This window comes from Phaethon lepturus, unplaced genomic scaffold (genome assembly GCF_000687285.1).
Source record: "Phaethon lepturus isolate BGI_N335 unplaced genomic scaffold, ASM68728v1 scaffold22208, whole genome shotgun sequence".
Taxonomy (NCBI): domain Eukaryota; kingdom Metazoa; phylum Chordata; class Aves; order Phaethontiformes; family Phaethontidae; genus Phaethon; species Phaethon lepturus.
Window position 1 is genome coordinate 23,973 of NW_010560127.1, and position 13,333 is coordinate 37,305.

General features: G+C 40.5%; 1 protein-coding gene across 1 annotated transcript in view; it reads right to left on the bottom strand.

Annotated features, from left to right (window-relative positions):
- Positions 1–13,333, bottom strand: part of LOC104625841 (PIN2/TERF1-interacting telomerase inhibitor 1-like) — a gene marked incomplete at its 3' end in the record, with an annotated part of 15,096 nt that overhangs the window by 1,692 nt on the left and 71 nt on the right. The window contains exons 2-5 of the mRNA XM_010293585.1: positions 8,098–8,207; positions 5,654–5,746; positions 4,862–4,940; positions 1,144–1,236 (exon numbers count right to left, since the gene is read on the bottom strand). Of these exons, the coding sequence (XP_010291887.1) occupies positions 1,144–1,236; positions 4,862–4,940; positions 5,654–5,746; positions 8,098–8,207 (375 nt within the window). The remainder of the gene's footprint in view (positions 1–1,143; positions 1,237–4,861; positions 4,941–5,653; positions 5,747–8,097; positions 8,208–13,333) is intronic.

Consider the following 13,333-nt stretch of genomic DNA (forward strand, 5'->3'; position numbering starts at 1 on the left):
GACAATTTCCCTGTTTTAGACCACAGAGGGTACAATCAAACAGGGGCTTACCTTATAGAAACACTGCAGCCAAACAAATAAGGGATATTGTTAGTATGAAAGCCTTGCTCCGTATTTTGCATGTTCAAAAGACACTTCTTTTTTCTCTATATTTAGCAAAAGGTTAAATCCAAATCAAAACAAATCCTCTTTGCTACCACCTCAAACAGGCCATGGCCTCTGTACTTGCAAGCCCTGAACCAATTTAATTGTTTAGTGTCGGAAAGTGGCAGGGTCATGTTGACAAGTTTGACTTCTAGGCTGAATTATTTAATCAGAAAACCTGAACCCCAATATCAGAATTTGGCCTCCATTCAGATGTCAATTACTTCTGTTTTAGCAGAAAGTTATCAGAAAACACTACACAGAGCTTTAACTACAATAAATTATCCATTTATGAAAACCAATCCTATCCATACACTGAAATACATACATACACACACACCATGTACACATGGGTCTGTGAAAGGGGAATGCAACCAACAGAGAAATAGAGCATGGGATTGAACAGTGGTCAAGAGCTAAAACCAGGGATGGCTGAAATAATGTCATCACTCGAAGAAAGAAAGAAATTATTTAAACTCCAGGAGTTCTTGATACAGTTTTTGTGGCCACCAACCACTGTCCTCATTTATCCAATAAAGCATCTGATAGATGTAAGAGGGCTTTCCTCTTCCTGCATTCAGGTTTAATCTGATCACTGATCTTATCCACATGATCTCTTAGCAGGGGTTATTGGAGATTGCAGAGGATAGTGCGGTGCAGATGCCCAAGCAACTCTGTTACCACCTTTGCCTCCCCCTCCCATCCCCTGCCCATGCACAGATCACTCAGAATATTCACTGCTCCTTCATTCAGCTGATGGTTCCTTCAGACAGAAATTGTTGTATTCAACAATATCAGCCTAAAGCCATCCAAAATTCTCCAAAATAAAGAGGAACAGCATATTATAGCTTTATGTAAGTTGCTGCAGGGGGTATTTCTTAACCAAGACTTTACTTGCCAAATTTAGACCCCAGAAGGCAACAGATCACCTTGACACATGCGTTTTGTTTTTTTTTCTAATCTTGGCTAAGGCTTATGAAACAACAAAACTCCTCTTACCTTTTGCAAATTTCATATAATGGACACGTTTCTTGGAAGATTTGGATTTTTCTTCAAGACTGAATGTCTTCTTCTGATTACTTACTGAAGACTCTAAAAAAAAAAAAAAACCACCCCAAAACAAACAGGTTCGAACCCTATTAGAGGTATTGTAACGACCTAATTCAAACATCAGTGTATTTAACTTTCTCTCTCAAAACCAAGTCTCAACAACATACCACAATATAGTACTGAAGGAAGCATGCTAACTTTTGTCCGAGACATGTTTAGCACTTGATTTTTTTTGCCACATCCCCTTCCTTTCCCATTTCCAAACTAATTTAATTTATAAAGGCAGATACAGGTACTCCAGGTCAAAGGCAAAGTTTAATTCAACACCATTTCTACAGTAAGAAAAGAATAACAGGTCAGGGTTTATTGTGCTGTTTGTTACAAAATATCTCCAGTGCCAGAGTCTGAGAAAGATGTAAGAAATAGTACCAAATAAAATACTGAACCTGACTAGGCAGAAGGAAAAAGGAGGGGGTGGCGGGAATCACACAAACAGGCTTTCCACTTCTAATGCTACACAAAGTACATCTGTGTAAGGAAATTAAATGGTGGCATAGAGCTTTTCTGTCCCTGAGGTCAGCTAGAAAAAATTGCCACATCCATATTATTTAATTTTCCTAGCTTCCAGAAAAGGGGCTGCATCTAAACTGTCCACTGGGAATGGTCTCCGGGGTTGGCTAAGTCCCAAACTCACTCAGGAACTGTTGGGGAGAATGTTAGATTGCATAGGTCAAAATCATGTGAAGTCTTAACTATTTAACAGTAAAGATATCAAGCTCCTGTGTTGTGGCAAGCTATTTTATTGGTACAGACATACTCTCTGCATCCACAGAGACTACGAATTTACCAGAAATTCTCAGAAGAAGGTAACCCGCTGTCCGGTTAATAACTACTTTATTAGTCCTGTCCTGAAAAGAAATAGGCACCACAGGATTCTCCGCTCTGTAACTCTAGAAAAGGCTACTCTGGTGAGATGGCTTTTTTCCTCCCACTGGCAACTGGGACAGGTAGGGAAATAGACCCATACCCTGAGGGCCAAGCTGAGTCACCTTTTTGATATGATCCCACCCCTGAAAGCTCTGCAGACTTTTCTGACATTGGAATTAAAGCACTTTACTGTAGATAACAACACTTGATGATAGAGTCATTGACCTAAAAATGAAATCCACAGCCTGCAGTGGGAGAGCTGACTACCAGAAAGCAGTCTGAGATCTACTCCTCCATTTACACACTAAGCCCTAATAAGAAGAGGAAGGACTACCAAACCCAGTTTTAGACAGAGTTTGCAGTCAACTCGAAAATCCTCAATAAAAAGGGTCTATGGGAAAAGTAAGCATCAGAACTAAAATAGTCCGACCAGAGATGAGGCACTTTGAGTCTGCTCTCCGACCCACTTGTACGGAAGAGAATATTACACAGCAAAGGATTTCCACAAGGCTTCCTCCTCCACTTGATTCTTACTGCGAAAGGGGCAGCAGCACCGCCTTGTGCCTTCAAGGAGGAATTTCACTATGGAAACGCGCTGGCACTTGCAATGGACAGGCAGGTACATCCCTGTGCCTGGTAAATCCTCTGACAAACTGAGCAAGCACTGCAGGAATATGAATGTGTTTTTGAAAGCAATTTAGTCATAGCAATAAAGCCACGTGTCATTTCTATAGAAAATCTGATACAGATGAATATTCCAAAGCACATTACAGAGACAACCAGTGTGTTGTTGCCCCATTTTACGAATGGGAAAGGAACACAGTCATCATCACTTAGTATCTCAGGTAAACGGCCAGGAATCAAAACTCCTCACTAGGTGCTCAGCTAGAAAAAAAAAAAGAAAAAAGCTAAAACTATACATCAAGGGTATTTGAATGTTGGCATACTAACCACCACGGGGCCCTTCCTTCCCGATCTCTAATTGCAATCCAACTCTGGCAACTACACCAGTTATTTAAGAACAATGAAGTTTTTCAGCTGACTTTTAATGCAATTTGAAACTGGATGATGGCCAATAATGTAACATTTGATCCTGTAGCACAGCTGCAGGCAGAGTTATCTGGATGAGTTTTGCCAGCTTAAACAATTGCCAAAAAAACAAGTTTCAGGGCAATGTTTCCAGTCTGCAAATCACAAAACGTGATTCTGACCAGGAATTTTCAACATGCACCCGAATTTGTCCTCAGTGATTGAAAACTCTTGTCCCAGCTCCTAAAAAGACCACATAAAAATAACTGAGTAAAACAGGGAGAAATATGGTTTTCAGGGGCCACTTTGCATACGTACAGATGACCCAGGGAATACTGCACAGATTTAGGAACAAGACAGCCTTGCTCAATGAACCTGCCTCTCTGCTGACTCATTGTGTCCTTGGGCAAGTCATTTCAGCTCTCTGCTCATCAGGTTGCAGGTTTCCCACCAGTTACACCTAACTGATCTTCCCATGGCTCAAGTTGGAACTTGGGTAGGATTTAGTTATAAAGGTAGAAAGGAACTTTCGGAATTTCCCTACGATATGCTATTCTACCTGTTGAGGACTTTAACTACAGCACCTAGCACTGTGTGGCCTCAAACCATGATTAGGGCTCCAGTGCACAAGGATAACTTACACAGAATTAAAAAAAACTCTATCAGATTCAGAATTTTAATCCTAGTTCTCCAAGATTAGAAACCAAGATCTTTCTTGCTAACTGATTTTTCTCCTCTTTCTATCTCTCCTCTCCTAGAAAACCTTTTGTGCTCAAATGTTAAGAATGAATGAATGAACAGTTGCTAAATTCACTAAGCTGGCAATTCTGCCACTTAGCAGCATGTGGACAGGCTGCTGTGTCCAAAAAGAAGCCCTTGGTTTAACAACACTCCATAGAGAGTTAGTTTAGATATATGATCGGAGTTTAAACTTGAGTCTAACTAAAGGAGAGATGGTAAAACATTTGATGTGTAGAGTTCTTTCTGTAAGCTCACACCCACCAGTTGTGCATAACTTCGTTTTTACAAACCAAGGTCAAATTGTACAAAGCTTGTCAAAATTAAAAGACTTTATAAATAGCCCTCTTGAGAGAGTTGTGTAATTTCCCCACTTGTGTGCTCTACCTCAGAGCTGCAAAAATCACATTATACCACACTCAAAACAGAGATGCATAACTCTGAGTCAAAAGCTAAGAAGCAGCTCTCTAAGGACAGGAAAAGTAGGTATTTAAGAAACCACCAGAGCATGGAAGCTAGGTGTGACAGCTCATTAGTAAAAGGAAGGCAAACACACTGCAATGGTGAGTGAGTGTGTTGTGAGCCTTCATACTGGCTCTGGCTGCTTTATAAAGAAAAAAGTGCTGCTATAGTACATCCCAGCAAAAGGTCCCTCAGGTTGTGGCCCTGGATAAAATGAATGAGATCAGAATTTTATGTTTGCTTTCCCCAGCAAAAAGCCTTTAATAGAGGCCTGACTGAGAGCACACCTGATCCACTGAGACCTACATATCCAAGCAGACAAGCTTGAGCATGTCATGGATGGCAACACATTCTTCAGCTCCCACTGATTTTGGGGGAGAAGGGGAAGTTGTCAACCTCAGCAGGGAGACTATTAGCAGCCCAAAGGATTGGGCCTCAGCTAGCCTTTTAAGACAAAGAATGGAAACTCTGCGAAGCTTCCAGCATCTGACTGAGCAAAGCATGAACCTACCTGTTTCACCCTGTCCATGGCAATCATTCAGTTCAGCCAGAAGCTGGTTGAAGTCATCCTGATGAGCAATCCAGTTGTCCTGTAGATATCACCCACATGAATACAAGGTAAAAGTCTTCAGAACTAACAGAAGCTTTGTTAAAACATATATTAAGACTCTGCAGTCTAAGTCACTTAATTGTATATACTCAATCCTTGTTGGTGGGAGGGACCCTCACGAACTCCACAGGTAGCAACGCTAAGAACAGCTTGCTACAGACACTCCAAAGTGCAGAAATGATTAGGGTAGCTTTTGTGAGTCCTTAAACAATACTGAGCTGCTGCTGGCTCTGCATGTCCCCTGTCAGCGCAAGATGTTTTGAAAAGTAGGCAGGAAATACTAGTGTGATTTTTTCCAAAAACAAAATTACTTAAGATGTGATTATGAGACAAGCTCCTTTAGGACCATGTTCTGCTCTGCCTATGTATCTGAACTCCAGTCAGAAAAGTGACAGAAGGCATGAAGCTACACAGGCCAGAAGACACAGAGAAAGCAAGTATTTCGGTGATTTGCTTGGAAGCAAAAAAATCTCTGAACAGCTCCCAGAATTCACTAACTTTTCCAAGCAGGTACTTACTCCCTAAAACACCCAACAAAACAGAACTAAACTCCAGGTCAAGAGTTTCTGCAGAGACATTTGTGTAGGTACATGCTGCCACCAGATGTGACAACAGATTTCACTAACGTCCCATTACAAAGACTGTGCTTTAGTGGGAATGGAAGCCATTTCCTTACCTGGGTCTAGCGCTCACCTCGTAATTGATGGTTGCTCCTAACCCCAGCATGTTGTTTTTCACCTGAACCTTGATATGTTCTGTATTTCCTTGTTCCTGAGCCCCAAGACCCTAAGGAGGATTTAAGAGTAAAAATATGAGGGTTTTACAGCGGTGACTAAGCACCTAGAGCTTTTGTACTATAAGATAGTTTTCAATGAAATACAGCAAGAAATCACAACTTACTATTTATTTGCTTGCCTGTAACTGAATTCATTCACAGGCATTAGTACACACAAGATACTAAGTTTTTTTAATTTACTACTTAAGCCTCCAGCAAAGTATTATAAACACTAAAATAGCAACAACATTAAGTAGTTAGGTGATTAATCAGGAAGCCACCTGACATTCCTAGGCAAGCCCAAAGTGTTTACAATTTTAAAACAAGACACTACATAAAAAGAACATGCCTCTCAGAAAAAATACCTCCGTCATTGGGAAGGAAGCTGTAACGGCTGTAAGACAGATACCACATAGAACGTACAATACAGAACGAAGTTATATAGGGGGGAAGCAGGAGGGGAAGGGTCAGATGGAGCTAGCAGGACATTAAGAACTTCTTCCATCTCATTCACACTAATATGCTGATGAAGATATTAGAGCAAACAAATGCTGGGTTTGTCTATCCTAAAAAACACTTATCATTCAAATCTGGGAAGCAATCTTTAGGCCCAGTATTACCTGCCTTAATTGTATGATCAGAGGGAAAAAATAAAAGACAGAGCATTTGGTTTAAAACTTTATTCCTGGTATATACCCGCTTTTTCACTAATCTGTCATCAGTAACAAATCACCAGCTAAGTGTATGGCTATAATAAACACATATGTGGTGGAATAAGGGAGGGAAGCCCTGTGGACAGATCCTGGCCATATTTAATATTCGAAGTGATGAGGCATATTTGAAAAAGGCTGTTGCTACTGTGAATCCCGTAAAGTTTATTTGGTCAGGGGTGGAAAATGTACCTTGAAACTTCTGCTAATCAAAAAGTATGTAAGTAAGCAAGAACTATGGAAGTAAAAACTATTCCATGACTCTATAGGCAGGACACTTGGTTATACATCCTGCCGTGACCCAATTCCAATACAACTAGTAACAGGACTAGTGTAAGCAGCTTAATTTCACTGCACAGATGGGCTTTTGCCCATTAATTTGATCAAGCTAAGGTTCCATTTGTCTGAAGTTGTAGTGGAATGCAGAGATGAATCCTTCTCATGCAACTGTAACTGTTGTAAAGGAAGATCTGGTAGCTCACGTAGGAAACATTGTTGTGAAGAAGATGGGAGGAGCAACAGACAGAAAACAACATGAGGCCTTCCTTTCACACCGTGGAACAAACAGTGTTCGTAACAGCAAAGGCGTTATCTGTGGTCAGAGAAGCTGGCTGCCTAAAACACAATCGGAACACTTAACAGCATTTTTTCTACTCTGGTTTATGTCTCCATTTTAATCTTACACACATAAATCACCTATGCATACAATTTACGTAAAAAGACAGTACTCAAGCTTCATACTCTTAACAGTCTGGTCTAAAGCCTAGTGAAATCCATGCCAGTTCCTTAACTTCAGCAGTTGTTTAATCAAGTGCCACTGCTTGTTCATGAAATGAGAGGCAGTTAGAAACCAGATTTATATGTACTAAGACAACTGAGGCAACAGTAGGCTACACTGAGAAATCCAAAAGTAGGCTTATTTTTCTAAGTTTTAATGCAGTCACAGAATTCAGAATGATCCTAATTTTATTCCTTTCAAAAAAAGGCTGTGAGAGAAAATCTAGGAGAAGAATTAAATAGATACTGTGGGAGTTTTGCCTGCATTCATTTCATTAAACATGCTAACATGCAGGCCCAAATCTCAGCTTTGCTGAGGCACCTTTGTGGAAGTTAAACTGCTTTAAGGTGCAACTGAGAAGTCCACAGCTGTCTGCACTGACCTAGACATTATTCTTAGCACCAGAAACCAGTCACCTTACCCCGCAGGTACAAGCTGGAAGTGGGAAGGAATACAGTTCGCATAATGCTGCATTTTGGCCATTCAAGGCACAGATCAGAAGGAACTCCTAAAAACAGGTAAACGATTAAAGCAGGTCCTGAAGCTGCTCTAAATAGTACCAAAAGCCAGAGAGAGAACTGAGGACATAAAGGCAACTTGAAGCCTTTAACCACCACCTGATTTAAGGTGCCAACTCCTGCTCTTACCTGGGGACATGACCTTGTCAAAGAGAGGGGAGAAAAACTGGAAAGCAGGATAGGACAAGCAACCAATTACCTTTGTAACAAACCGTAGAAATCTGACATTGCTCAAATTCTCTGCGCACTTAAAAGAATAAATCAATAGAAAGAACATGGCTGTTTAAAATACTGAGATCAAGAGTCCCCGGAAGTCATCCACCTTTCAGCAAGACAAATTCTCCTTTAGATCATACCTTTCCTTTGGACCAGCCCATCTTTTCCAGCATCTTCTGGCCAAATTTAGATTCATCTTTACTCCAAGCGCTATTTCGTGGATCCACAGACCACTTCTGCCTTCTACGGGCTAGAGCAGGAAGGAAAAATTCAAACAGGTTCTATTTACATTTGCACAGTGTTCTTAGTATTTTATCACTTCCAGAAAAGCTCTTCACTGCAAAAAAACAGAACCTGTGCCAAATCAAACATGTTCTGGGGATTTAATTTTACTAAACCTTACACTGCAAAAAAAGTCCAATGAAAATTTTAATTATTAATATGAAGAATGCCAAAGTAAAATTGCTATGAAAGTTGTCATCCCTACAGATGGGCTGAAATTCAGGGAAGGCTTTAAGGATTACCACTTAAGTGTACAGACCTAAATTCCGTATTCCAATTTTGTTTTGTATCTGGCTTCAACATGAAATCTATAGGGGATGAAACTTCAGTGCTGGCTTTCCCAGTTGTGGACAATATCCACTGGCCAGTTTTCCTTTTAACCAGAACACAGAAGTTCCAATATTTGCCTTCATAACAAAAGTCCAGTCAAAAATCAGATATAAGTGACCAGAGAAACTGAATTACAGAACACAAACCAGTGGGATTTCAGCTTTTGGATTCGCCAGAAAATGGTTTATTCAGAAACTGAAAAGTCACCGGAAATTATTGCAGGTGTTAAGAGATACAAACGAGAATCAAGGCTCCTTTGTCCTGTGCATACTGCTAAAGAAACTACAGTCCCCCAGGCCCACATGCGTGAGCTTGTCTCTATCATCAGGAATAGCTTCATTGAAATCAAGGAAGAAAAGCTAGCACAGTTAACCAGTCACTTTAAGTGTGTGCACCTAAACATATGCAGGAAGACAACCTAAATAAACAAGACAAACAAAGAACAGGAGACAGGAAGATTACAAACTTCATTAAACACAATGGGAAATGGTGGATCAAAACTGACCAATTAACCCAAGGCCATACAAAGTCAGTGAGAAGCCAAGTCCACTGAGGTGCTTTCAACATAATCAGGAAGTCATCCTTCCCTAAAACGCAACACTTAGGATTTGGGCCAGAGGGACAGAATATTACAGGGATGTTTGATTCATTTTTGCCCAGTTTTGTTCCGTTCTTAAAGAAGAACTAGTACTGTCAAAATGCATGATGGTGGGGTTTTTTTTAACATACTTCCGAATCTTTGAAGCTCAAAATAGGTGCTACGTGGCAGCTCCATAACAAGTAATAGTCTGATAAAGAATTTCATAAAACCCCAAACAGTCCATAAAACAGATTTTACAGTAGGTTAAATGACCGAGTGCTGTGGGAGCAATCGACACAGCCTTCACTTGGTTCACTTCTCTACAGGAAAACAACAATTTATTTCCAAAAGGCAGCCTTCAGAGAAGAATCTACTACAAGCTTTGCCTGTGCTGCTAACAAAAGATGATAAAGCACCACTGTGGACTGTGATTTTAAATGCCCAAGCAAATTAGGGTTCCCTGCTGCCCCACTGAGAAGAAAAAAATCTGGCTCCCTTAATGAGGTGGCTCACTTCACTCATACACTGCAGTGTTTGAAACATCAAGCTAGGAATCTGCGACAATTAACAGGCTTTGTCATGTCCCCTCACCCAAGATGCAAATGATCGCTAAGGACCCAGGTTTCCAGTGGTTTGTGGGGGGAATGAATTAAAAAGCTATCAAGCTGGCAGCAAAAGCTAAGTCCTATAAAAACACGGAACACCTTGGCTGTTGCTTTCACCCATAGCTGACTGTGAAACAAACAACATAAAAAGACAGACAATAAAAAGAAGCAATTTAATAGAGGTTCTGCCACCCAGCCAAGCAGCAGTCCTCCTTTTCAATAATTTTTCATAATTTGTCCCTTTCTTTAAAATCTCTTGATTAACGTCAACTTTCCCTCACTCAGTCACCAAAAAAAGTTCAATGCCTTTTTTAAAATCTAACTATAACACCATTTTAAGTATGCCCATATTCTGTTATGTTCTCTGTAACTAGATCCTCAGGTGGTGACTCTGCAAATCCCAAGAAATTAAACTCAATGCAATTCTTACAGTTGTAAAGCCACCGTATGTATCTAAGGATTTGTCTACACAGTAGAGGTAATCCATGTCAACTGAATGTGTGAATTTAAATTCACTTCCAAACTGAGTTGTTTGATGTAGTTCAACTAATCCACTGTAAAAGTTGATTTCTATTAATTTTCCTGAATATCTCTCTGTAGAGAAGCCGTAAGATGTTTTACTTCCAGGAGGACCCTGGTATCAAAACACAAAAGCACCTAATACAGAGATTTGTCAAGCTTGAAATTTTAAGAGACCTTCCCCTTCCTGGCACTTTTAATCCAAGTATTTCAAACCTCTTAACTACTGTTATAGGATTAATTTCCACATTTCTGCCAGGTTAACATGCTCTTATTTTCAAATATGGCAAGCTAGACACAAGAAAATAAACAAACTTGCTTACATCTTTAGAGAAGTATTTACGAAAGCCAGAAACCACTTCAAGCCACATAAAACAACCATAAAACCATCTCTCCTCTCCAAACAAACAACAAAAAAAACCTGTTTAGTCAACAATTTATGAGAAATATTTGTTCACCAATGTTTTAAGAGCAAGAAAGGAAACAATATACTATCTTCCAGCTAAAAAATTCAGCTCAGAAGTTAACACCAATCTTCTGGGCTGTTCATAAAATGATGCTAGAGATAGTAATGTAAGTCTGAGCAAGCAGCACCATCCAGTGGAGAAAAGTGTCATTTCTTCAGATACTTCACTCGGGTACCCTATGGTTTGAAAAAAATCAATTACTAAACCCTTTGACCAAGACTAATTCTGTGCCTGGAGCATGTGCATAACTGTAATTTCTGAAAGTTCCCTATCAGTTCTGATCCAAACCCCTGCTGTGTGCCCATATAGGATGATAACATTTATAATACTAAACAAGTTAAATTTCTCAATTGAACGGAAAAAAAATACACTGCCCACAGAAGGGATTTTATTTTTGATCCAAGCTACAAAACCCATCATTAACTTAAAATTTTTTTCCCCAATGAGCACCACTACGATAGGCAGTTAATCAGTTTATTAAAAGTTAAGAGTTAAAAATAAGTGAAAAACAAAAGCTAATTCTTTGGCCATTTCTGCTACTGATACATTTTTACATGCTGCACAAGCACAGAATGATCAAGTGTGTCCTTTCTCAATTTAATTCACAGCACCACAAAAGTTGGAAGGACCTCTTGAGATCATCTACTTCATCCCCCTGCAGGTTGTCCAGGACTATGTCCAGTCTGGTTCTGAATACCTCCACAGACTGATACTCCACAGCTTCTCTGAACAATTTGTTCCAGTGTTTGGCCACGCTCACAATAAAAAAAAGGAAGGAACTTCTTGTGTTTCAATCTGTACTTGCTTCTCCTTATCCTGCCACTGGGTACCAATAAAAAGTTATTTTAAGTCCCTGAAATGCATGTGCTTTCACAGCTGTAGTAAAACCAATTCACTCCCCATCCCCAACTCTTTTTTAGGATGCAGATTAAGAAGAACATCAGAATTTGATCCAGAACTGCAAACAAAAATGCACACGTGTAACACGGCTTCACAATTATAACTGCAGTTGAAGGTAATGAACAAAGGCATAGAACTCCACAAAGGTGGCTCTCAGCAACTAGATTTGTTTTTTAAGGTATCTGATTTTTAGAATTCACTACATACAGAAGTATCGAAGTAGTATGTAGTTAATACTACATGAACACACTGGTATGGGTTGCCCAGAGAAGTGGTCGATGCCCCATCCCTGGAAACATCCCAGGTCAGGTTGGACAGGGCTCTGAGCAACCTGCTGTAGTTGAACATGTCCCTGCTCACTGAAGGGGCGGGACTAGATGGCCTTTAAGGGTCCCTTCCCACCCAAACTATTCTATGATTATTGAAATTTGCAGTTTTCAATTAAAATAATCAACACATTCTGAAAAAATTGTATGAAGAAAGTTTACATGTAAAATACTTAGAAAGTTACATATGGAAATGCAATTTTGTTTTCCTCAATTCACACCTGTATTTCCCACTGGAAACTATATTTTCTAATTAGTCATTAAGTCTATCTTTCCTGCAGACAAGTAAACAAATTCTTTAAATTTTGTGCTTTCATGTTAAGGGTGTCCAAACACCAGTAAGCTTACTGAAACCCCTTTAAGGACATTAGCAATAATCATACACAAGTATATTAGTCCTGTTACATAAAAATATACAGTTGAGAAATTTAGTCTTTCTACTCATATACAGTTTTAAATTTACTAGAAAAGGCTACAGAAATGCATCTTCAACTTGGAAGAGAAGGCAGCAAAAGGTTTTAGTTCCCACTTTGGTCAGCCCCAAGAGACTTCTGTCCCTGAAGAGCTTTACCTGAAAAAGAGCTATCAGTCAGGATACTCATCCATCATTTTAATCAACTGTTTTAGATATGGGGACCCCAAGTGCTCAATCACCTCAGAGTTAAAAGCAAAGCTCTGTTTGATTCCAATATCAGAAAAAGTGAAATAAAATTAAATTAAATAAAATAAAACATTCAGAAACGATTCACTCAGCAATACCCTTACATGAAAGGCATAAGACAACCACATGGTCTTACCCTGAGTTCTCCCGATCAGTTCAGTGGATTTACTTGCTTTTTTCTGAAGCACCTGTCTAAAATTCCTTATATCCCACTCTCGCCTTTCCCAGCCCAGAACTTTGCTGATGTCTGAAGTTCCCTGTACAGGCAAGAGGACGAGCTAAGCTCAACCGCTAACCCTGGGTGCAATCAAAAGACCAATGCCTACATACACACAGCTCCCCCGAGTCCTGCCTGGCTGCCACACAGCAGTGGGCACCCCAGCACAGCCCCGGCTTCAGGGTATCTGCTCTCCAACACCGCCACAGAAATGGCACCGAGGCGCTGAAAGGAAATGCCGGCCCTAAAGGCATCGAACAGACAACCCCTCCGATCTTGTCCGCGTCCCACCCCAGGCCGAGAAGCGACAGAGCCTCGGAGACCCATACCCAGTCACCGCGGGGCCTGCGGGAACCCGGCCAGCGTCCAGCCCGCCACCCTCGGGAGGGACAGCGCGGTCCCGGCCCATCATCGAGGGCGGTGGGGATGGCCAGGGGTAGCGCCCAGGATAACGGCTCTTTCCCCAACCCACCGCGCTCTCAGGGGATC